The sequence below is a fragment of the Salvelinus fontinalis genome, chromosome 4 (genome assembly GCF_029448725.1).
Source record: "Salvelinus fontinalis isolate EN_2023a chromosome 4, ASM2944872v1, whole genome shotgun sequence".
NCBI lineage: Eukaryota > Metazoa > Chordata > Actinopteri > Salmoniformes > Salmonidae > Salvelinus > Salvelinus fontinalis.
The window spans coordinates 27,591,174-27,614,305 of NC_074668.1; the positions used below are offsets into that span (position 1 = coordinate 27,591,174).

Genomic DNA, 23,132 nt, shown 5'->3' on the forward strand with positions numbered 1-23,132 from the left:
AGGCATCCTGCTAGCGGGACAATTTCCGGTGAACTGGAGGGCACGCAATTCAAATAAATAATCATACAAATTATGGATATTAAACATTTATGTACATACAAGTGAAAGCTTGAGTGAAATCGGTTGAAAGCTTAAATTCTTGTTAATCTAACTGCACTGTCCGATTTGTACAGTAGCCATTACAGCGAAAGCATGCCATGCGATTGTTTGAGGACGGCGCCCCACATCAAAATATTTTTCCACCGGCACAGGTTTCATAAATTCACAAATAGTGATTAAATATTCACTTACTTTTTGAAAATCTTCCCCTGATTTGTCATCCAAAGGGTCCCAGCTATAACATGTAGTGTCGTTTTGTTAGATAAAATCCTTATTTTATATCCCAAAAAGTCTGTATAGTTGGCACCATCGATTTGAGTAATCCACTTGTTCAACATGCAGAGAAAGGAATCCAAAAATCTACCACTAAACTTTGTTAAAACAAGTCAAAATATGTTTCTATTGACTCCTCAGATACCCTAAAATGTAATCAAACTATAATGTGTCATACTGAAAGAAATATGTTCAATAGGAAAACGATATTAGCAGGTGCGTCTTCTCTTCATCGCTCGCGCATACATGAATTTCCAAGACTGTGTCCCTGTAGTAAAAATCATTATTCTTACTCGTTTTGGAAGAAACAAGCCTGAAACCTTGAACATTGAGTGCTGACACCCAACAGAAGCCATAGGAATTGCATACTGGGAGCTAGATTTTATTATTTTCCTATTTTCCTATGCTTTGAGAGCATGGGCTCTCAAAGAATTCTGGTTGGTTTTTCTTTGGATTTTCTCCTACCATATCTATTATGGTATAGTCTCTTACATTATTCTAACATTTCTACAAACTTCAAAGTGTCTTCTTTCCAATGGTACCAATTATATGCATATCCTGGCTTCAGGGCCTGAGCAACAGGCAGTTTACTTTGGGCACGTCAGTCAGGCGGAAATTGAGAAAAAAGGACCCTAGCCTGAAGAAGTTTAATGAGCTGTATAGGGCCAAAAGCAAACAAGAACATTCTCACCCAGCGGCGACGCTCCTAGTGGCCGGTGATTTTAATGCAGGAAAACTGAAATCTGTCATAATTAATATGTACTAGAGGCGAAACAACTCTAGATCACCTTTACACCACACAGAGACATGCATATAATGCTCTCCCTCGCTCTCTATTTGGCAAATCTGACCATAGATCTATCCTGATTTCTGCTTACAAGCAAAAACTAAAGCAGGAAATACCAGTGACGCGCTCAATACGGAAGTGTTCCGATGAAGCGGATGCAAAGTTACAAGACTGTTTTTTGATGGAGCACAAACTGGAATATGTTCCGGGATTCATCCGATGACATTGAGGAGTTTACCACATCAGTCACTGGCTTCATTAATAAGTGCATCGACGGCGTCGTCCCCACTCTTATCATACATACATAACCCAACCAGAAGCCATGGATTACAGGCAAAATCCACACCTTGTATATAGCCTCGTTATTGTTATTTTATAGTGTTACTGTTTCCTTTTTTACTTTGCATTGTTGGGAAAGGGTTCGAAAGTAAACATTTCACAGTAAAGTCTACACCTTTTGTAGATAAATACAATTTGATTTGAATCTTATTGCAGCTGGTTGCCTCACAATTTGTATGTTGAATCAACAGTTAAAAGTTTGAACACACCTACTCATTCAAGGGTTTTTCTTTATTTTTACTATTTTCTACATTGTAGAATAATAATGAAGAGATCAACTACTATGAAATAACACATATGCAATCAGGTAGTAAGCCCAAAAGGTTTTATATTTGAGATTCTTCAAAGTAGGTCAACCTTTGCTTTGATGACAGCTTTGCACACTCTTTGCATTCTCTCAACCAGCTTCAGGAGGTAGGAATGCATTTCAATTAACAGGTGTGCCTTGTTAAAAGTTCATTTGTGGATTTTCCATTCCTTCTTGATGTGTTTGAGCCAGTCGGTTGTGTTGTGACAAAGTAGGTGTGGTATACAGAAGATAGCCCTATTTGGTAAAAGACCAAGTCCATATTATGGCAAGAACAGCTGAAATTAGCGAAGAGAAACGGCAGTCCATCATTCATTTTAGAAATGAAGGTCAGTCAATCTGGAAAATTTCAAGAACTTTGACAATTTCTTCAAGTGTAGTTGCAAAAATCATTAAGGGCTATGATGAAACTGGCTCTCATGAGGAGCGCCACAGGAAAGGAAGACCCAGAGTTATCTCTTCTACAGAGGATAAGTTCATTAGAGTTAACTGCATCTCAGATTGCAGCCCAAATAAATGCTTCACGGAGTTCAAGGAACAGACACATCTCAACATCAAGTGTTCCCGAGGAGACTGTGTGAATCAGGACTTCATGATCGAATTGCTGCAAAGAAACCACTACTAAAGGATACCAATAAGAAGAAGAGACTTGCTTGGGCCAAGAAACACGAGCAATGGACATTAGGCCGGTGGAAATCTGTCCTTTGATCTGATGTTCATGTTTTATTTTATTTTTTATTTAACTACGCAAGTCAGTTCAGAACAAATGGTTAATTACAATGATGGCCTACAGGTTTGTAGAATGTAAGAAAATTGTAAAAATAAAGAAAAACCCTTGAATGAGTTGGTGTGTCCACATTTTTGACTGGTACTGTACAGTGCAGACAGCCAGTCAGCAAGCCAGTCAGCTAGTCAACTAGTCAGCCAGTTCTCTGTCTACCTTTCTGTCATTCACTCCCTCCTCCTCTTTCATTCAATGATGTTGCACATGCAGCCCCTGCTAGGCCTCTCTGGTTTCCTGGGAACTTGTCAGAGCAGATCCATTAAAGAGATTTAGAGTGGGATTTATTGTTGTTTGCACCACCCCATTGTCACCATGGCCCCCATACTTCTCCCCTCGTTCTTCTCCTCGGGACCCAGCCAGGCCATATGGTGTCAGTCTGTCCAGGACCCTATCCAGCACTCACACCTCTCTAAATAAAAACAGACAGACACAGAGAGAAAGGAGAGCGAGAAAGGATTGGAGAAGACTGGAGAGCAGAGTGCTAATTCGCTTGGGTTTACAGATAACTACCTGTTATCTGGATGAGAGAGAGAGAGAGAGAGAGAGAGAGAGAGAGGGGGAGAGAGAGAGAGAGAGAGAGAGAGAGAGAGCACTAGAATGACTACTTAACTTCTGTGGAGTAGGGATTAGTCTAGGAAGGAAGTACATGAAAAGGAAAATGGCATGATATTTGTTAACAACAGAGAACATATCTGGTTTATTTGATCCTTTTGTTGGGCCAATTATGACATTGATCACTGTTGAAGTGCGTGTTTTTGTCTGCGGTCTGTTATGTTCAAAGACTGATTAGCTGTTTGTCTCAATGCAGTCAGTGCTTTTTAGAAAGTGATATAGCCAGTCTGCCAGAGTAAAGTAAAGGGTATACTTCCACGTAATTAAAGGTGTATGTATGTGTGTGTGTGTGCACGCTTTCCAGTGTGCGTGCCTTTATGCTCGGCTGTGTGCATGGCTGTGTCTGTGCTTGTGTGTGGACTGACAGCAGCATTCGATCAGGGGTTAGTGCCTGCACAATGTTGTACTATAAATGCAGCAAGGCGGCGCTCAGCTAAGTCAATGCAATCTAAATCACACCACCAGGCCCAGTAATTTACCGGCTGCTAATGTGTGCAGAAACAGTCCACCATTTATGCATAATGCCACAGCCTGAACGGCCGTGAAGAGAGCTAAATATTTTTGTGGGAAGCGGGTGGCAGAAGCAGCTGCAGGTGCTGGTAATTTACACCATAAAGAGAGCGAGATGACGGCTGCCTGTCAAAGGGAGGATGAGGACCACGCAGGATGACATGTTTAATGGAGGTGAGGCAGCTGGCGGAATAGACGCCTCTACACCTCACCCTGCTGGCAGATCAAGCAGTACGCTCGAAAAATGTTTTTTAGACATTTGTGTGTGTGTGTGTGTGTGTGTGTGTGTGTGACAGGAGTGTTTGAGTCTTTCTGTAGTTTTAGATTGTGTGCTTTTTTTTGTTTTTTATGGGGTGGCAGGAGTTTCACGTTGTGTACTCTTTCTGACAGGCCCCAATGGTGGTCTGGGAGCCCGGTTCCATTCATGTAGTGAGAAGATGCTCAGCTGTAATGGGGAGAAGTCACCCGACCGTATGAATGAGGCACAGGAAGGTGGTGCTATCATTGAGTTGTGACAGCAAAACCATTGGGACCAAGCAGAAGTAGTCCCTAGTTTACTCTCTGGATTGACTGACTGCCTACACACACACACCCACACACACACACACACACACACACACACACACACACACACACACACACACACACACACACACACACACACACACACACACACACACACACACACACACACACACACACACCCACACACACACACCCAAAGAACTTTGATCAGGGCTGTGATGTTGTTATAGTGGACATTGTAACAGAGACATGGATTTACTTCAGTAAACCACCAGAGCATTGATCATGTATTCAAGCTGTCACAAACTCTCTCCCAATGGGATGAATTAAAACACAATTATTACGTCTAACAACAGATTACTGAAACACAAACAGCAGAAACAGGCAACATCATTCTACAAAACCATTCAAATGCCATTAGAAACGACCGCAGGATAACTGTTATCTAAGTAGTGTGGTTCTGTAAGCACACCGCGGCTGGCATAGTGTATCTAATTGTTTAAAGATGCCCCTGTAACCTCTCTGTAGCCTCTAATGTAAGAAGTGATCCCCAGCTGGGCTCTTTGTGTCTCCTAAATAATTACTGAGGATGGAAAGAGAAGTGCCGGCGAAATGTGATGATGTGCATTAGCCACCACCACCAGAAGGCCCCCTCTCTCTCGCTCTCTCCTCGCTCTCTTTCTATCTGCCATTCTCTCTCTCTCTCTCTCTCTCTCTCTCTCTCTCTCTCTCTCTCTCTCTCTCGCTTGCCCTGCCTTTCCCACTTCCCCGCTGTCCTGTTCCCTCTGCCTTTCTCTCTATCTCTTCCTCTCTCTCTTGTTCCCTCTGCCTTGCTCTCTCTCTCTCACTTTCTCCCTATCTATCTCCTTCTCTCTATCTATCTCTGCTGCTCGCCGCTCATCCCCTCTTTCGCCGTGTGGTTTTTGTATGCCCGGTGAAAAGCACCGCAGGAAATGACCAGACCAGGGGATGCTGCTGACTCGCTGTACTACCCTCCCTATAGGGCCTGTCTACAGTGTACTTCCACATCGCCTGCTCCATATTCAGATGCAGGCCATACCATACTTTCCCCCTGCCTGGGATGACTGTGTGGGTTTTATACAAGCCTTTCCCCCCACCCTCCCCTCCCTTCTAGTGCAATTTGGCAACAAAGCTCGCCGTTGCCCCGGCAACGTGTTGGGGTCAGGCCTGTCTAGTGGTCTCTCCTGTTACTATGTCTGCCTGTAAAGACTAGCGGATCCCTGTTCCCGTCCAGATCCAGTCTCTCTCTCTCTCTCTCTCTCTCTCTCTCTCTCTCTCTCTCTCTCTCTCTCTCTCTCTCTCTCTCTCTCTCTCTCTCTCTCTCTCTCTCTCTCTCTCTCTCTCTCTCTCTCTCTCTCTCTCTCTCTCTCTCTCTCTCTCTCTCTCTCTCGTACTATCCTCTCTCTCTGTCCCTCCCTGTCTGGCTCGGGGTGTGTACATGTGACAAAACATTATCCTGGTAAACTGCTGCGGTTGAGTGTTTGTTCTCTGTGCAGCCCTGTGGCACGCTCAAGCACTCCTGCAGAATCTGCTCCACATGCTCCTCATTTCCAGGCGTTCCCAGCTAAAGCTTTCCAGATGGTGTCATCATTTCTTGCTGTTTTGGTTTTTGGTCTATGTGTGTGTGTCTGTGTCTGTGCGTGCGTGCGTGCGTGTGTGTTTATGCTCCGCAGGTTGAAAGCTGGTTTAGTCTTGCATGCGAAAATATTATTTAGGCCTTCACGGAGGTTACAGTGCAACCAGCTATATAAGGGATGGGCAACTTTGATGGGGTTGGGGGTCACAATTATGAGGGGCTGTGTATTCACATCCATACCCACCCACACATGCAGTCAGAGTGAAATGTTGTATAATATAAATAAACTTTAGGTACACCCATATAATACTGGGTCGGACCCCCCCCCCCCCCACCCCCTCTGCCTCCAGAACAGCCTGAATTCTTTGGGTCATTCTACAAGTTGCCAGAAACATTTCACAGGGATGTTTCTCCATGCTGACGTGATGGCGTCATGCAGTTGCTGGACAGCGGTACATTCATGCTGCGAACAGCCCCTTCCTTCTCATCCCAAAGATGCTCTATTGTTTGAGGTCTGGGGACTGCACAGGCCACTCAAGTAAACTGAACTTTCTGTCATGTTCCAGGTAATGTTTTCCACTCTTCAATTGTCCAGTGATGGTGATCGCGTGCCCACTGGAGGCGCTTCTTATTGTTTTTAGCTGATAGGAGTGGAACCCGGGGTGGTCGTCTGTTGCAATAGCCCATCTGTGACAAGGATCGACGAGTTGTGCGTTCTGATGCCATTCTGCACACCGCTGTTGTACTGCGCCGTTACTTGTCTGTTTGTGGCCCGCCTGTTATCTTGCACGATCCTTGCCATTCTCCTTCGACATCTCTCATCAAAGAGCCATTTTCGCCCCCACAGGACTACCGCTGACTGGATGTAAAAATAATAATAATAATAATTACACCATTCTCGGTAAACCCTAGACACTGTCATGCGTGAAAAGCCAAGGATGGCGGCCGTTTCTGAGGTACTGGATTCGGTGTGCCTGGCACCGACGACATACACGCTCAAAGTTGCTTACGTCACTCGTTTTGCCCATTCTAACGTTCAATTGAAAATGGCACGCCCACGGAACTCACTGTCTGTATAGATCGTTTTATTTGACCATTTCAAAATGTACAAACATAATCATAGTAGTCCTGGGATACACAGTAGACCTAGCCTACTAGACAAACTTGGGTAACACATGCAACACAACAAAACAAAGGACAGGACGACATTGCCATAGCCCTAGGTCCTAGAGCAGGACTCCCTCAGTAGATCAGCGATCTCAGGCTCCAAAATTGAGCTAGATAATGTTTAATGATGGTGATGAGGATGTAGTTGATGCCAGATGAAAGTGATACATTTGGGTTGCCGACTCTAATGTTATCCTCGGCCTCTCGATCTGTAGCCTGTGATGCCAGATACTGGTGATGGAGCTGGTTGGCTGGCTGGCCCAGATGTCATTCTCAGCTCAGCCTCTCTGTAGCCTGGAATTTGTACTCCTCCACAACCAACGTGTAGCTGCTGCTACAGTGCAAATAAAGCCCACCACACATCTGTCCAAAGCAGTAGTCATTCTCACTACAAGCTCAGTCTCTGACATTTTCATAATACAGTCCGGTCTCATTGATCAAAAACCAGACGGTGCTGAGATGCATCTTTTAAATGCAAATATTTACATTAGTCAGCTGACTAGCTAGCTAGCTTGCCAAACCAGAAGTCAACATTCCATCAGTCAAGCACAAAAACACTTGTAAAACATGTAAAACAAATGACATATACAGTACCAGTCAAAAGTTGGGGCGACAGGTAGCCTAGTGGTAAGAGCGTTGGGCCAGTAACCGAAAGTTTGCTGGAATGAATCCCCGTGCTGACAAATTAAAAATCTGTCATTCTGCCCCGGTAGGCCATCATTTTTATTAAGAATTTTGTTCTTAGCTAGCTTGCCTGGTTAAATAAATCAAAATTATAAATAACAAGTTTGTACACACCTACTCCTTCCAGGGGTTTTCTTTATTTTTACTATTTAGAATAATAGCGAAGACATCAAAACTATGAAATCATGTCGTAACCAAAAATGTGTTAAACAAAGTAGCCACCCTTTGCCATGATGAAAGCTTTGCACACAACACATTAAAACAATGTATGTAAAACAATATGTAAAACAAATTGGAAACCACTCATCATAGGAGCTATCCATTTTCGTGAACATGGTGGTGTAATAAACTGTCCGGTGAGTGTATATATGTATATAAATGTATATATATACAGTTGAAGTCGGAAGTTTACATACACCTTAGCCAAATACATTTAAACTCAGTTTTTAACAATTCCTGACACTTAATCCTCGTAAAAATTCCCTGTCTTTGGTCAGTTAGGATCACCACTATTTTAAGAATGTGTAATGTCAGAATAATAGTAGAGAGAATGATTTATTTCAGCTTTTATTTCTTTCATCACATTCCCAGTGGGTCAGAAGTTTACATACACTCAATTAGTATTTGGTAGCATTGCCTTTAAATTGTTTAACTTGGGTCAAACATTTCGGGTAGCCTTCCACAAGCTTCCCACAATAAGTTGGGTGGATTTTGGTCCATTCCTCCTGACAGAGCTGGTGTAACTGAGTCAGGTTTGTAGGCCTCCTTGCTCGCACACGCTTTTTCAGTTCTGCCCACAGATTTTCTATGGGATTGAGGTCAGGGCTTTGTGACGGCCACTCCAACACCTTGACTTTGTTGTCCTTAAGCCATTTTGCCACAACTTTGGAAGTATGCTTGGTTGGGGTCATTGTCCATTTGGAAGACCCATTTGCGACCGAGCTTTAACTTCCTGACTGATGTCTTGAGATGTTGCTTCAATATAATCACATACTTTTCCTACCTCATGATGCCATCTATATTGTGAAGTGCAGCAGTCCCTCCTGCAGCAAAGCACCCCCACAACATGATGCTGCCACCCCCGTCTTTCACGGTTGGGATGGTGTTCTTCGGCTTGCATGCCTTCCCCTTTTTCCTCCAAACATAATAATGGTCATTATGGCCAAACAGTTCTATATTTGTTTCATCAGACCAGAGGACATTTCTCCAAAAAGTACGATCTTTGTCCCCATGTGCAGTTGCAAACCATAGTCTGGCTTTTTTATGGCGGTTTTGGAGCAGTGGCTTCTTCCTTGCTGAGCGGCCTTTCAGGTTATGTCGATATAGGACTTGTTTTACTGTGGATATAGATACTTTTGTACCTGTTTCCTCCAGCGTCTTCACAATGTCCTTTGCTGTTGTTCTGGGATTGATTTGCACCAAAGTACGTTCATCTCTAGGAGACAGAACGCGTCTCCTTCCTGAGCGGTATGACGGCAGCGTGGTCCCATGGTGTTTATACTTGTGTACTATTGTTTGTACAGATGAACGTGGTACCTTTAGGCGTTTGGAAAATGCTCCGAAGGATGAACCAGACTTGTGGAGGTCTACGATTTTTTTCTGAGGTCTTGGCTGATTTCTTTTGATTTTACCATGATGTCAAGCAAAGAGGCACTGAGTTTGAAGGTAGGCCTTGAAATACATCCACATGTACACCTCCAATTGACTCAAATTATGTCAATTAGCCTATCAGAAGCTTCTAAAGCCATGACATAATTTTCTAGAATTTTCCAAGCTGTTTAAAGGCACAGTCAAGTTAGCGTATGTAAACTTCTGACCCACTGGAATTGTGATACAGTGAATTATAAGTGAAATAATCTGTCTGTTAACAATTGTTGGAAAAATTACTTGTGTCATGCACAAAGTAGATGTCCTAACCGACTTGCCAAAACTATAGTTTGTTAACAAGAAATTTGTGGAGTGGTTGAAAAATGAGTTTTAATGACTCCAACCTAAGTGTATGTAAACTTCCGACTTCAACTGTATATATCTTTTGGGGGGAAATCAATCCCCTGGCCTATAAAATGGGTGCCGCGTCCGCCAGTTGCCCATCTCTGAGTGATGTGTGAACGTTAGAATATTAATATCTTGTGTGTGTTCCTCCTGCCATGAAACACACACACACACTCACACATGGACCACCAGACACAATATCAGTGAGTGTAACTCTAATTGATCCCACAGCTCAAACACCTAGCGTGTTAACTAGACATGCTTCTATTAATAATAACCCAGGAGGTGGGGTCTGCCATGCAAATTGAATAACTTTGAACTGCCAATCTCCTCTTTGAGATGATGAATATTGATGGGTGGCATGTGAAGGTTCAGAGCCCCTAAAGAGGGAAAACACCTGGTAGCACTTTTCATGTCCTTTATTGTCAGTTTGTCTCGCTTTTTCCTGGTAAATCACTTCAAAGATGGCTCTCACAGTAATGAATTGCGTGACAAGTAGCCCAGTTTGGCTTTCTCTCTGGCCTCATGAGAAATTAATGTGATACCTTAGTGGGGTTGAGGAGGACTGTCCTGTTCGGCCGCGCGCAGGGCTGGATGTCAGTAATATTAAAGCCTCCTCTCAAAGTCGTGTCAGCTCAGCCCACGACTTCTTTCTTTTTGTCATGCTTTTAAAGCACCAATATGTAGCTCGGGGGGAGAAGAGAGACCAGACGAGACTCTCAGAGATTTTTCGTCCATTCCTTGTGTGTGTGTTCGATGTGCCTAACTAACACACAGGGCCTGGAGGAAAGCTTTGCTCACGCACCTTTGTAAATGTATCAGTGCTGTTGTGTTAGCGCTAATGTGATAGCCATCTGCTGCCCCCCCCCCCCCCCCCCCCCAAACCAATTATTTGATTATTCAGATGGAGCTGCTCCCTCTCCACAGTAATCCACACGGTAGGGGTGACTGTAATGTAGCCTAGCCTAGCAGAGCCATGTAGCAGAGAACAGATGTCGCAATCTAAGCTAACAGCCCCGTGCAGGGCCCTGTGTGCGGCTTCAAGCAGCAGTGTGTCAGTGTCACCACCTCCCGCCAGTCGGACTCTCCTCTGTTGTTTTTTCAGACTTTGTTTGTTTACCAAGAGCTATGTCACGATGTAACTGAAGCCATATCAATCTCCTGGCTGCAACGTTATCTCCGGGTTATTTGCAAGTCACCCTCGCGGGAGAGGTTTCTCGCCCTCAATGCTCTTCCTTGGTTTAATCAATAATTATGGGTATACACTACCCAGCCCTAACCAGGGATGACTCAACTGCTAGACATCAAGATGAGGTAGCCTGGCCATGATGTAACAGTAGCTAACTGTAACTGTCTGTCAACCTAACAAGGGGCCATTTTTACCAGACTGTACTGTTTTTTTCAAGAAAAGGTTCCTATCATTATAAGCTTGTCAAAGACAGAGCCATAATATGGTTAGGGACTTGAGGGAGGTATTGTGCTTCTGCTGACTGGATAAAACATGTCTTGACAGTCTACGACTGACTGTGTTGCTGTACACAGCCTTTCTTTCTGCTTTGAATAATCCGACACAGCAAAGGTGCAGCTGTGCACTTGGCGGTTCGCTAACATCAGCCCCCGCATCCTATTTATCCGTACATGAATATCCTGCTAATATGCTCTCGTTTCTCTCTTTCTTTTCTTCTCCTCTTCTAGAAGAAGACTGGGGCCCTGAAGTCTCAGGAGCGGAAGGAGAAAGAGAAGGAGAAGGAGATGTGGAGAGAGGAGAAGCAGCAGGAGACGGTGGCGAAGAGACAGAAGGAGGAGGAGGAGGAGAACGTCATGCCCACGTCTCTGGACCCTCTGGAGAACGGCTTCATCAACCACGCCCAGAGAGAGCAGGAGAGGATGAACGACAGGCTGCTGAAGAAAACCTACTCCAAGAAGAACAAGCAGGTCGGTTTGATTTAACTTTTAGTTATCGAGAAAGTGCCATTGAGGTCAGAAGACCTCTTTTAGGGAGACCTGAGTGCTGTGTGGTGTTCTGTTGGAATGTAAAGGAAGCCACATCAGCTGGAGACTACGTTACGTCAAGTTATGGAGGATAGACATAATTAAGGCTGAAGGCTATTTTCCATTGTGGTCCTGTTGCTGGTGTTGTTTCTCGTTCTGTATGTTCCCTGATTCACTCACTGTGTTGGACGTTCCTTCACGCTCACACTGACTGAGGCCAGTACTGGTGGCCAGGGGCAGCCTGTACTGCTAGGCCATTTGAGTCAGAGTCTGACACAGGTAGAAGATTAGCCAGGAAGCCATTAAAGCAAATAATGAGGCAGTATAGTGAGAGCCTTCCTCATCTAAACCGAATACCTCCTTGATAAGATTTGTTAATAAGGAAGTTAATAGTGTTGTATGGTGTACCAAAACGTAGGTACTTTTTCAATACTATAACATGAAAATTGCAGGGCCTCCCGGCCGGCTGCGACAGAGCCAGGGCGCGAACCCAGAGACTCTGGTGGCGCAGTTAGCACTGCGATGCAGTGCCCTAGACCACTGCGCCACCAGAGTCTCTGGGTTCGCGCCCTGGCTCTGTCGCAGCCGGCCGCGACCGGGAGGTCCGTGGGGCGACGCACAATTGGCATAGCGTCGTCCGAGGTAGGGAGGGTTTGGCCGGTAGGGATATCCTTGTCTCATCGCGCTCCAGCGACTCCTGTGGCGGGCCGGGCGCAGGGCGCGCCAGTCAAGGGGGCCAGGTACACGGTGTTTCCTCCGACACATTGGTGCGGCTGGCTTCCGGGTTGGAGGCGCGCTGTGTTAAGAAGCAGTACGGCTGGTTGGGTTGTGCTTCGGAGGACGCATGGCTTTCGACCTTCGTCTCTCCCGAGCCTGTACGGGAGTTGTAGCGATGAGACAAGGTAGTAAGTACTAGCGATTGGATACCACGAAAATTGGGGAGAAAATGGGATAAAAAAACAAAACAAAAAAACATGAAAATTGCAGTGGTGGAAAAAGTACCTAATTGTCATACTTGAGTAGAAGTAAACATACCGTAATAGAAAAGGATAGCCTAGGGCACACTACAACACGCAGACATCATTCACAAACGAAGCGTTTGTGTTTAGTGAGTCCGCCAGATCAGAGGCAGTAGGGATGACCAGGGATGTTCTCTTGATAAGCGTGTGAGTTAGACCATTTTCCTGTCCTGCTAAGCATTCAAAATGTAACGAGTACTTATGGGTGTCAGGGAAAATGTATGGAGTAAAAAGTACATTATTTTATTTAGGAACGTAGTAAAGTAAAAGTTGTCAAAAATATAAATAGTAAAGTACAGATACCCCCAAAAGCTACTTAAGTAGTAAAGTATTTTTACTTAAGTACTTTACACCACTGGAGAATCGGTACTAGAACTTGTTACTTTTGGTTCTTGTATCAAATGTGTCTCACGTCGTACACTGACTGAGCGGATCAAGTCTGTCTAGTGATTTGTTGACTTGGCCAGTACTTTCTCAGCACATTTGGCGTTCCAGTTCAACATTTAGCCTACATGCTCTGTCGCAGTCTCCCATAGAAACTGCTGGTTCTATGTCGCAGTCAGCACCACATTGTTGAGATTACACATGGAAAACTCATGCTATATTTGAGCAACATGATTGGTCGTTCATTCAAGGGAGTTGATGCATTCACCTGGCACACACGAGCTGTTCAGACTAGCAAAAATAAGCACTCATCAATTCACTCGCTGAGTTTATTTATTTTAGAGAAAGTGATTTACAAGAGTTAAACTTTCAATAGTGAACATAGTAGCAAACTAGCGATAGGCTACTGTTGATAGTATACAAAAAGACAGCTCTATAAAAAGCAGTCTAGCATTTATCTTGACTACTGTAGCCAGAGCAAAAGTCTCTCTTAAAGGGGCAGCGTCTTATTTCAACATGGATGTAATTTGACCCAATATTATGGCCAGAATGAGCACATTTACCCTGACCCTATATATATATGTATGTGTGTGTATGTATATATTGAATTTACATTTACATTTAAGTCATTTAGCAGACGCTCTTATCCAGAGCGACTTACAAATTGGTGCATTCACCTTATGACATTGTAAAGTTATGTTGTATGCTCTGAGTCTCATATGGTTTTCCAGAAGGATTTTAGATTTTTACAGTGAGTCAGCCTACCATTACATCTGTGCTTGAACTTAACACAAAGTACAACAACAACTAAAATGATGCCGAACGGTTATTCTGTGTTTGGCTAATATGCGTTTCGGTATTGAGTATCACGATAAGAAATCTGGCATCGGTATTGAAATCAAAATTCTGGTATCGTGACATCACTAGAAGTTAACATGCTCTACACATATATCTAGACTATGGCATGGACTGGAGAACCCTTATGTAGACCGTAGAGAATGCAGTGGCAGAATCTCTCTCTCTCTCTTCTCCTCCTCTCCCTTTCCTCCAGCCGTGTTATCAGACTCTCCTAAAACAGCTCCAAAGCATCTCTGGAATCCAATGCATATAAAACACAGCATTCCAGATGGGAATGGGGTTTGATGAGAGCCTTTGTGTTTTATCTCCTACTGAAAATGTCCTTGGCACCATTGTAAACTGAGGCTATTATAGCCCATGTGGCTGTTTATCATCCTCGCTTCTCCCCACTGGCAACTTAGTTTGTTTCCTCCTCGATAACACACACACACACACAACTTTCATACCATGGTAATTGTAGTGGGGAAGGAAGCCTCAACAAAGCAGCCATCTGGATATAAAAGATGGTGTTTATGTACGTGTGTGTAGGTTTCCGTATAGCTGCTTTGATATCACAGAGACGAGAGAGAGAGAGTCATTATAAAAGCCTCCAAAGCCCCTCTAATCATGCTGCTTTTTGAGGGAACTTGAATAGAGAGCTAGCTGCTTGATGTTGGAGGGTAAAATACAGCTAACAGATTTTTCCCAGTAACACCCTGGGGTCAGAGGAGGATGAGTCTGTGTCGTAAATGCCACCCTATTCCCTTTATAGTGCGTCTGGTCAAAAGTAGTTCACTATAAAGGGAATAGGGTGCTTTTTGAGATGTGTCCTAAGAGCAAGGCTCTAACTATCATGTCTGTATGTAAGAGAATCACTGGGTTTGATGTCAGTGTTTGGCCCATGTGAATTTGGACTTGGTGTGCCTTTTACTGCCCCCTCACTGAACCAGCCTATATATTAGAAGGGCTGCACTTAGCGGAGACTTTTTACTCAACTGCACCAATTACCCTAGGACCTCGTGTCCTTCCTCCTCTCTACTCCTGGTTTGCCTGACTAGCTCTCACGTCAGTCAGTGAAGAGATGTCCCCGGTGTGCTCTTATCCTCTTCCTGATCTTCCGTGGCTGGCAACTGGAGCAGAAGCAGCTTCTCTGCTCTCAGGCACGTGTGGCAAGCATGTCAAAAGCGATTTATTTGAATTCTGTTCTGTTCACAGTTCCCGGCCTCCTCGTTTGCGTTACCTCAGTAAAAATGTACCATGGCAAGACAATATCTGTTATATGATGAATTGTGACAACTTAGGGCGTTGTGATCTTCAATGACCTCAAAACTGGTTATGAAAACACATGATAATGCTGACTGTAGTGAAACAACAGCCCTGCCCGCTGCCCAGCCCTGACACACACACACACACACACACACTATATATACATCATACTCTCCTCTCCCAGCCTGCTGCGTGGCCTAGCATCCTATTAGTGATTAGATTAGTATTTTTATTTTATTTGGATTCTTATTTAGTCACATGCACAGATGTAGTTGCGGTGTACTGTGAAATACTTCAGCTCCGAGCTCCAACACTGCAGGTGTGAATGAAACAATAATAAAACATATGTTTTAATAATATGTACATACTGTAAAAATGATAAATATAAATGTCCATTGGGATGTGGGTGGGGTAATTGTCCATTGGGGGGGGCGGGGAATAAAATGTCCATACAGGGAGCAGTACGGGGGGAGGGTAGGATGGTGACAGGGGGAGTAGGCAGCTGACTAGAGGTGGCTATTCAGCAGCTTGATGGTCTGGGGCTAGAAAATATTGTCCAGTCTGTTAGTTTTAGCCATGATGCTCCTGTACTGCCCGCGTCTGACTGATGGAAGCAGGGGGAACAGGCCGTGGCTCGGGTGGCTGACGTCCCTGATTATCTTCTTGGCCTTCCTGCGACACCTGGTGTTGTAGGTGTCCTGGAGGGCAAGCAGTATGCATCCAGTGCTGCAGTGTGCACCCAGTATGCTCTCGATGGTGCTCCTGTAGAACACCGTAGTGTTGTCCCCTGGTTTGGTAAACATGATCTCCCTAACGTCATATGGTAATATCTAAACTAACCTTGGCCTTTTAGCTCCACTATAAGCCCTTTGGACATCAGTGCTGACCCACAGTCATAGTATCAGTCTATGAACCTGCGGATGTATCCTGTATACCCTGTCTGTTTGTCTGTGGGAGGAGTGCAGGATTAGGTCCACACTGCATAGCCTATCTAGGTATGTTTTTAAGCACTAAACCGGGATCAGATTAGCCAGGGCTAACTGTTCACTGGGGCATAGTTCACTGTTGTGTTCACTCTCACGCTGCTGCTGCTGCGTAGTGGGATAGCGGTGGTGGCTGGAGGCTGTAAAGCCTGATAGGCGGGAAAACAGTACAGGCTGTTCGGTTGTAAAGTAATGCAGCAGATAAAGACCAAGACCCAGGTTATCTGCTCTGTTGAATATCCTGTCCCCTCCGTCTCATCCTCCCCTTCCTTCTCCAACCTGATATTCTCCTCCCCTGTTCTCCTCCAGTTTCTGTCCCTCTTCCTCCTCCTCCTCGTCCTCCAGCTCCTGCTCCTGCTTCTCCTGCCCTCCTCCTCCAGCTTCTGTCCCTCTTCCTCCTCCTTTTACACATCCACAGCAGGGCACACAATCTCTCGCCAAATGACCCCCATCACCACCCCACCACTTAAATAGCATATCACCCCTCAGTGCAGAGCACTCCGACACCAGTCTCTGGGTCTGTAATGTAGCCAATCAAATCAAATCGTATTAGTCACATGCGCCGAATACAACAGGTGTAGACCTGACAGTGAAATGCTTACTTACGAGCCCCTAACCAACAATGCAGTTTAAAAAAATATGGATAAGAACAAGAGATAAAAGTAACAATTAATTAAAGAGCAGCAGTAAAATAAATAGCGAGACTATACAGTATACAGGGGGGTACCAGTACAGAGTCAATGTGCGAGGGCACCGGTTAGTTGAGGTAGTATGTACATGTAGGTAGAGTTATTAAAGTGACTATGCATAGATGACAACAGAGAGTAGCAGTAATGTAAAGAGGGGGAGAGGGGGGGCAATGCAAATAGTCAGGGTAGCCATTTGACTAGATATTCAGGAGTCTTATGGCTTGGGGGTAGAAGCTGTTTAGAAGCGTCTTGGACCTGGACTTGGCGCTCCGGTACTGCTTGCCGTGCGGTAGCAGAGAGAACAGTCTATGACTAGGGTGGTGGAGTCTTTGACAGTTTTTAGGGCCGTCCTCTGACACCGCCTGGTATAGAGGTCCTGGATGGCAGGAGTCTTGGCCCCAGTGATGTACTGGGCCGTTCGCACTACCCTCTGCAGTGCCTTGCAGTCGGAGGCCGAGCAGTTGCCATACCAGGCAGTGATGCAACCAGTCAGGATGCTCTCGATGGTGCAGCTGTAGAACCTTTTGAGCATCTGAGGATCCATGCCAAAACTTTTCAGTCTCCTGAGGGGGAATAGGTTTTGTTGTGCCCTCTTCACGACTGTCTTGGTGTGCTTGGACCATGTTAGTTTGTTGGTGATGTGGACACCAAGGAACTTGAAGCTCTCAACCTGCTCCACTGCAGCCCCATTGATGAGACTGGGGGCGTGCTCAGTCCTCTTTTTCCTGTAGTCCACGATCATCTTCTTTGTCTTGACCACATTGAGGGAGAGGTTTTTGTCCTGGCAACCCACGGCCAGGTCTCTGACCTCCTCCCTATAGACTGTCTCGTCGTTGTCGATGATCAGGCCCACCACTGGTGTGTCATCGGCAAATTTAATGATGGTGTTGGAGTCGTGCCTTGCCGTGCAGTCATGAGTGAACAGGGAGTACAGGAGGGGACTGAGCACGACTCTGTGTTGAGGATCAGCGTGGCGGATGTTTTGTTACCTACCCTTACCACCTGGGGACGGCCTGTCTGGAAGTCCAGTATCCAGTTGCAGAGGGAGGTGTTTAGTTCCAGGGTCCTTAGCTTATTGATGAGCTTTGAGGGCACTATAGTGTTGAACGCTGAGCTGTATTCAATGAACAGCATTCTCACATAGGTGTTCTTTTTGTCCAGGTGGGAAAGGGCAGTGTGGAGTGCAATAGAGATTGCATCATCTGTGGATCTGTTGGGGTAGTATGCAAATTGGAGTGGGTCTAGGGTTTCTGGGATGATGGTGTTGTGAGCAATGACCATCCTTTCAAAGCACTTCATGGCTACAGAAGTGAGTGCTACATGTCGGTAGTCATTTAGGCAGGTTAGCTTAGTTTTCTTGGGCACAGGCGCTATGGTGGTCTGCTTAAAACATGTTGGTATTACAGACTCGGACAGGGAGAGGTTGAAAATGTCAGTGAAGACACTTGCCAGTTGGTCAGCGCATGCTCTCAGTACATGTCCTGGTAATCCGTCTGGCCCTGCGGCCTTCTGAATGTTGACCTGCTTAAAGGTCGTACTCACACCGGCTGCGGAGAGCGTGATCACACAGTCTTCCGGAACAGCTAGTGCTCTCATGCATGTTTCAGTGTTGTTTGCCTCGAAGCAAGCATAGAAGAAGTTTAGCTCATCTGGTAAGCTCGTGTCACTGGGCAGTTCTCGGCTGGCGTTCCCTTTGTAGTCTGTAATAGTTCGCAAGCCCTGCCACACACGACGAGCGTCATAGCCGGTGTAGTACGATTCGATTTTAGTCCTGTATTGATACTTTGCCTGTTTGATGGTTCGTTGGAGGGCATAGCAGGATTTCTTAGAAGCTTCCGGGTTAGAGTCCTGCTCCTTGAAAGCGGCAGCTCTAGCCTTTAGCTCAGTGCGGATGCTGCCTGTAATCCATGGCTTCTGGTTGGGGTATGTACATACGGTCACTCTGGGGATGACATCATCGATGCACTTATGAAGCCCATGTCTGATGTGGTGTACTCCTCAATGCCATCGGAGGAATCCCGGAACACGTTCCAATCTGTGCTAGCAAAACAGTTCTGTAGCTTAGCATCTGCTTCATCTGACTACTTTTTTATCGATCTAGTCACTGGTGCTTCCTGCTTTAATTTTGTTTGTGAGCAGGAATCAGGAGGATAGAATTATGGTCAGATTTGCCAAATGGAGGGCGGGGGAGAGCTTTGTATGCGTCTCTGTGTGTGGAGTATAGGTGGTCCAGAGTTCTTTTCCCTCTGGTTGCACATGTAACATGCTGATAGAAATCTGGTAAAACGGATTTCAATTTCCCTGCATTAAAGTCCCCAGCTACTAGGAGCGCCGCCTCTGAGTGAGAGTTTTCTTGTTTGCTTATGGCGGAATACAGCTCATTCAATGCTGTCTTAGTGCCAGCCTCTGACTGTGGTGGTATGTAAACAGCTACAAAGAATACAGATGAAAACTCTCTCGGTTGGTAGTGTGGTCGACAGCTTATCATGAGATATTCTACCTCAGGCGAGCAGTAGCTTGAGATTTCCTTAGATATCGTGCACAAGCTGTTATTTACAAAAATACAAAGTCTGCCACCCCTTGTCTTACCAGACGCCGCTGTTCTATCCTGCCGGTACATCGTATAACCAACCAGCTGTATGTTGATATTGTTGTCGTTCAGCCACGACTCCATGAAGCATAAGATGTTACAGTTTTTAATGTCCCGTTGGTAGTTTAATCTTCCGCGTAACTCGTTGATTTTATTCTCCAATGATTGCACGTTTGCTAGCAGAATGGAAGGAAGTGGTGGTTTATTCGATCCCCTAAGAATTCTCAGAAGGCAGCCCGCCCTTCGGCCTCTCTTTCTCCGCCGCCTATTCATGCAGATCACGTGTATCGGGGCCTGTTCCAGAGGACAGGCCATCCTTCGCATCAGGCTCGTCAGAGTCGTGAAAGGAAAAATAGGATTCTTCTAGTCCGTGGTGAGTAATCGCAGTGCTGATGTCCCGAAGTTATTTTCGGTCATAAGAGACGGTAGCGGCAACATTATGAAAAAAATAAGTAAAAAAATAAGTTACAAACAACGCAAATAAATGAACAAAAAATAACTATCGGCTGTAGGCATGTAAAACATAAAACGTGTTATGCCATTGGTTGATGGCTGTAAGGGGTGCTGTGATAAGAGCGACTTGACCCCTGTGATTCAGGTTAACAATTGGACTCAAACGGGGTATTGTTAACAGAGTTGGGAATGAAAGGATGCATGGCGCTGGAGCCAGGGTCATGTTCAGTACTGTAGGTCCAAAACTCCATGATCGAAACTTCCCTTTTTTGTGCATCTGATTAAATCACCATGAGGGACTAACCAGAGCTCCTTTTTTCTTTGATATGTTCTTCTGTCTTGCACCTGATAAGTTGGATGTGCATATTTTATATATTTTTCTCTTAGTAAAAAAACTATCTGAACAAGAAACACTTTTGTTTTCGTTTTTCATGCTAAGCGTTTTGTGACGGTATGCCCTAATGAACACAGTCCAGTTGAGGTATCTGTACTGAACTCTGTAGGGTAATCTAGACTCACTGAGGAGAGATAAAGAGACAGGCAGAGACAGCGATGTGCAGAGTAGTGGGAGTGCTAATAGAAGTTGACGGACCAATTAGTGGGCTGCTGGTAACACAAACACATATGCATGATGAATATGCTGCTGGGGCTAATTGTCTTTTGCTCCTGCATCAAAGAGAAGAAGAGAGGAGATGAGTGTTTGGCTGGCAGTGGCACTCGGCACTGTCTCTCTACCTGTTTCTGTGGTGTTGTATGAGTAGGAGGAGAATAGCAACTGTTAACTCAGGATAAAAAAACAAGAAGGATATAGTAACGGCATTGTGTTATATGATCTAATATTCTGTATTTATGTTACACAAGACTGTGCAGATCATTTCCTCAGAGGAAGTCAATGAAGTATTACAGTCTATTATTGTCTAAACTGAACCTAGCAAACACGGAGTCATATGAGGAACAGGCTCGACTTTGTAAACATTTTCTCACTGAAATGTCCATCTAAAATCTCGATTTAGCTATGACTTGACTGGTGTAAATTCGTTGCCTCAGAGTGTGTCCAGAGTAAATCTAAATGGTCTATTTTCTGCTCTGAAAAGCTTTCCAACCACACTCCAGAGTTGGTCTAAGGACTCCAGACTCCTCGGTGGGCTCTCGTGTGGCTCACCTTGTTTGCTTTTGGACGGCAGCCTCCTGCCCACAGTGCCAGGGACGTCTGGGGAGCAGTGTTCAAATTGCAAATGGTGCTGCGCTGAGTGGAGCGGCACTTATAAGTCTAGCACCAACCCCATTCCCAGCACTAACACTAGCCCTAGCCCCATTAGTGTTAAAATTATAAATGATGCTGCACTGAGTAGGAGGTTCTGATAACTCCTGCCATAGTCCCAGTGCACCAAACCTACTCCAAACCTATACACCAGCCCCCAGACTTATACCCTAACCCCTAACCACAGGGCCTTAACCACAGGGCCCTAACCACAGGGCCCTAACCACAGGGCCCTAAACCCAGGGTTATAACCCCAGGGCCCTAAACCCAGATCTACTGTACTCCAGTACTGCTGGTCCTCTCAGGACTCGCCTTCCTCTACCAGCTCCATTATTCCACAGGTCCCCTGGGCCAACACATCAATCTCTCAGCACTGCATGGTGCTCAGCGGAAAAAAGAGTGAGTGAAAAAAAAACATCCTAAATCAAATCACTCACACACACACAGCTCTGACAACCTCTGGCCCGGCGCGCTTAGTCAGGTGAATATTGCATAGGGGGGTAAGTCATGATTAATGCTGGGGCATGTTAGGCATTTGGCCAGGGCATAGCGGGCACAGTGCAGGGCCCATACACACAGACACACGTCCCACCTCTTCTCTAGTAGTCCACCCTTATTGAGCGGTTTTCCTGCTGCAGCCGAGGTAGAGGCTGTTGGGAACCCAGCAGTAGCACTCAGGGACAAGTAAGGCAGGGAACATTGAATTAGCAAGGTTGAAGAGGCATGGCCTTCGTGTAAGGTCTGGTGCAGTAATGGTATGGGTTAGTGGTAGAACGGCCTGGAGAAGCAAAAATACCGGCTCTAATGTTTGGCTGACGTTGCTTTTACGTTTTGATTGATCTATAGCGGTGGCAGGCAGGAGTAATGTTCGTTAGTGGGATGATGAATTTTATTATGCAGTAATTTGGGTTTCAGGCATTTTTGTAGAACTGTGATAATAACACGTACGTTGACTGGTTTGTAATGGTATACTTTTTAAATAATTATAATAGGGAATAGAGTAGAGCTCTGCGATATCAAATCAAATCAATCAAATCAAGTTTATTTTATATAGCCCTTCGTACATCAGCTAATATCTCGAAGTGCTGTACAGAAACCCAGCCTAAAACCCCAAACAGCAAGCAATGCAGGTGTAGCAGCACGGTGGCTAGGAAAAACTCCATAGAAAGGCCAAAACCTAGGAAGAAACCTAGAGAGGAACCAGGCTATGAGGGGTGGCCAGTCCGCTTCTGGCTGTGCCGGGTGGAGATTATAACAGAACTATGCCAAGATGTTCAAAATGTCCATAAGTGACAAGCATGGTCAAATAATAATCATGAATAATTTTCAGTTGGCTTTTCATAGCCGATCATTAAGAGTTGAAAACAGCAGGTCTGGGACAGGTGGCGGTTCCATAACCGCAGGCAGAACAGTTGAAACTGGAATAGCAGCAAGGCCAGGCGGACTGGGGACAGCAAGGAGTCATCATGCCCGGTAGTCCTGACGTATGGTCCTAGGGCTCAGGTCCTCCGAGAGAGAGAAAGAAAGAGAGAAGGAGAGAATTAGAGAGAGCCAAGATTTTCAAAATGTTCATAAATGACAAGCATGGTCAAATAATAATCAGGAATAAAAGTCAGTTGGCTTTTCATAGCCGATCATTAAGAGTTGAAAGCAGCAGGTCTGGGACAGGTAGGGGTTCCATAACCGCAGGCAAAACAGTTGAAACTGGAACAGCAGCAAGGCCAGGTGGGTTGACTGATATATTGACTGAATTATCACGATAATGATAAATAGAACGCTATGTTTATACCATTTAATGTGCACTTTTACGTGTTTATATTACCATTAAAACTACTACTACTTTGAATGTTGTAGCTAACAATTGTCACTTTAGCAATTGGGCATAGTAGCAGACTTATTTCATTTCAAACGTCACATTGCTGTAGTATAGGCTACTTATGGTAATTATTGATATCAATAAAATGTCCTCGATTTATAGTTAC

At 45.0% G+C, this 23,132-nt stretch overlaps 1 protein-coding gene across 10 annotated transcripts in view; it reads left to right on the top strand.

The window, feature by feature from the left end:
• Window positions 1–23,132, top strand: part of LOC129853455 (autism susceptibility gene 2 protein-like) — a 412,695-nt gene that overhangs the window by 98,559 nt on the left and 291,004 nt on the right. For all 10 annotated transcript variants that reach the window (XM_055919505.1, XM_055919511.1, XM_055919507.1 and 7 more), the window contains exon 2: window positions 11,372–11,611. In XM_055919505.1, the coding sequence (XP_055775480.1) occupies window positions 11,372–11,611 (240 nt within the window). The remainder of the gene's footprint in view (window positions 1–11,371; window positions 11,612–23,132) is intronic.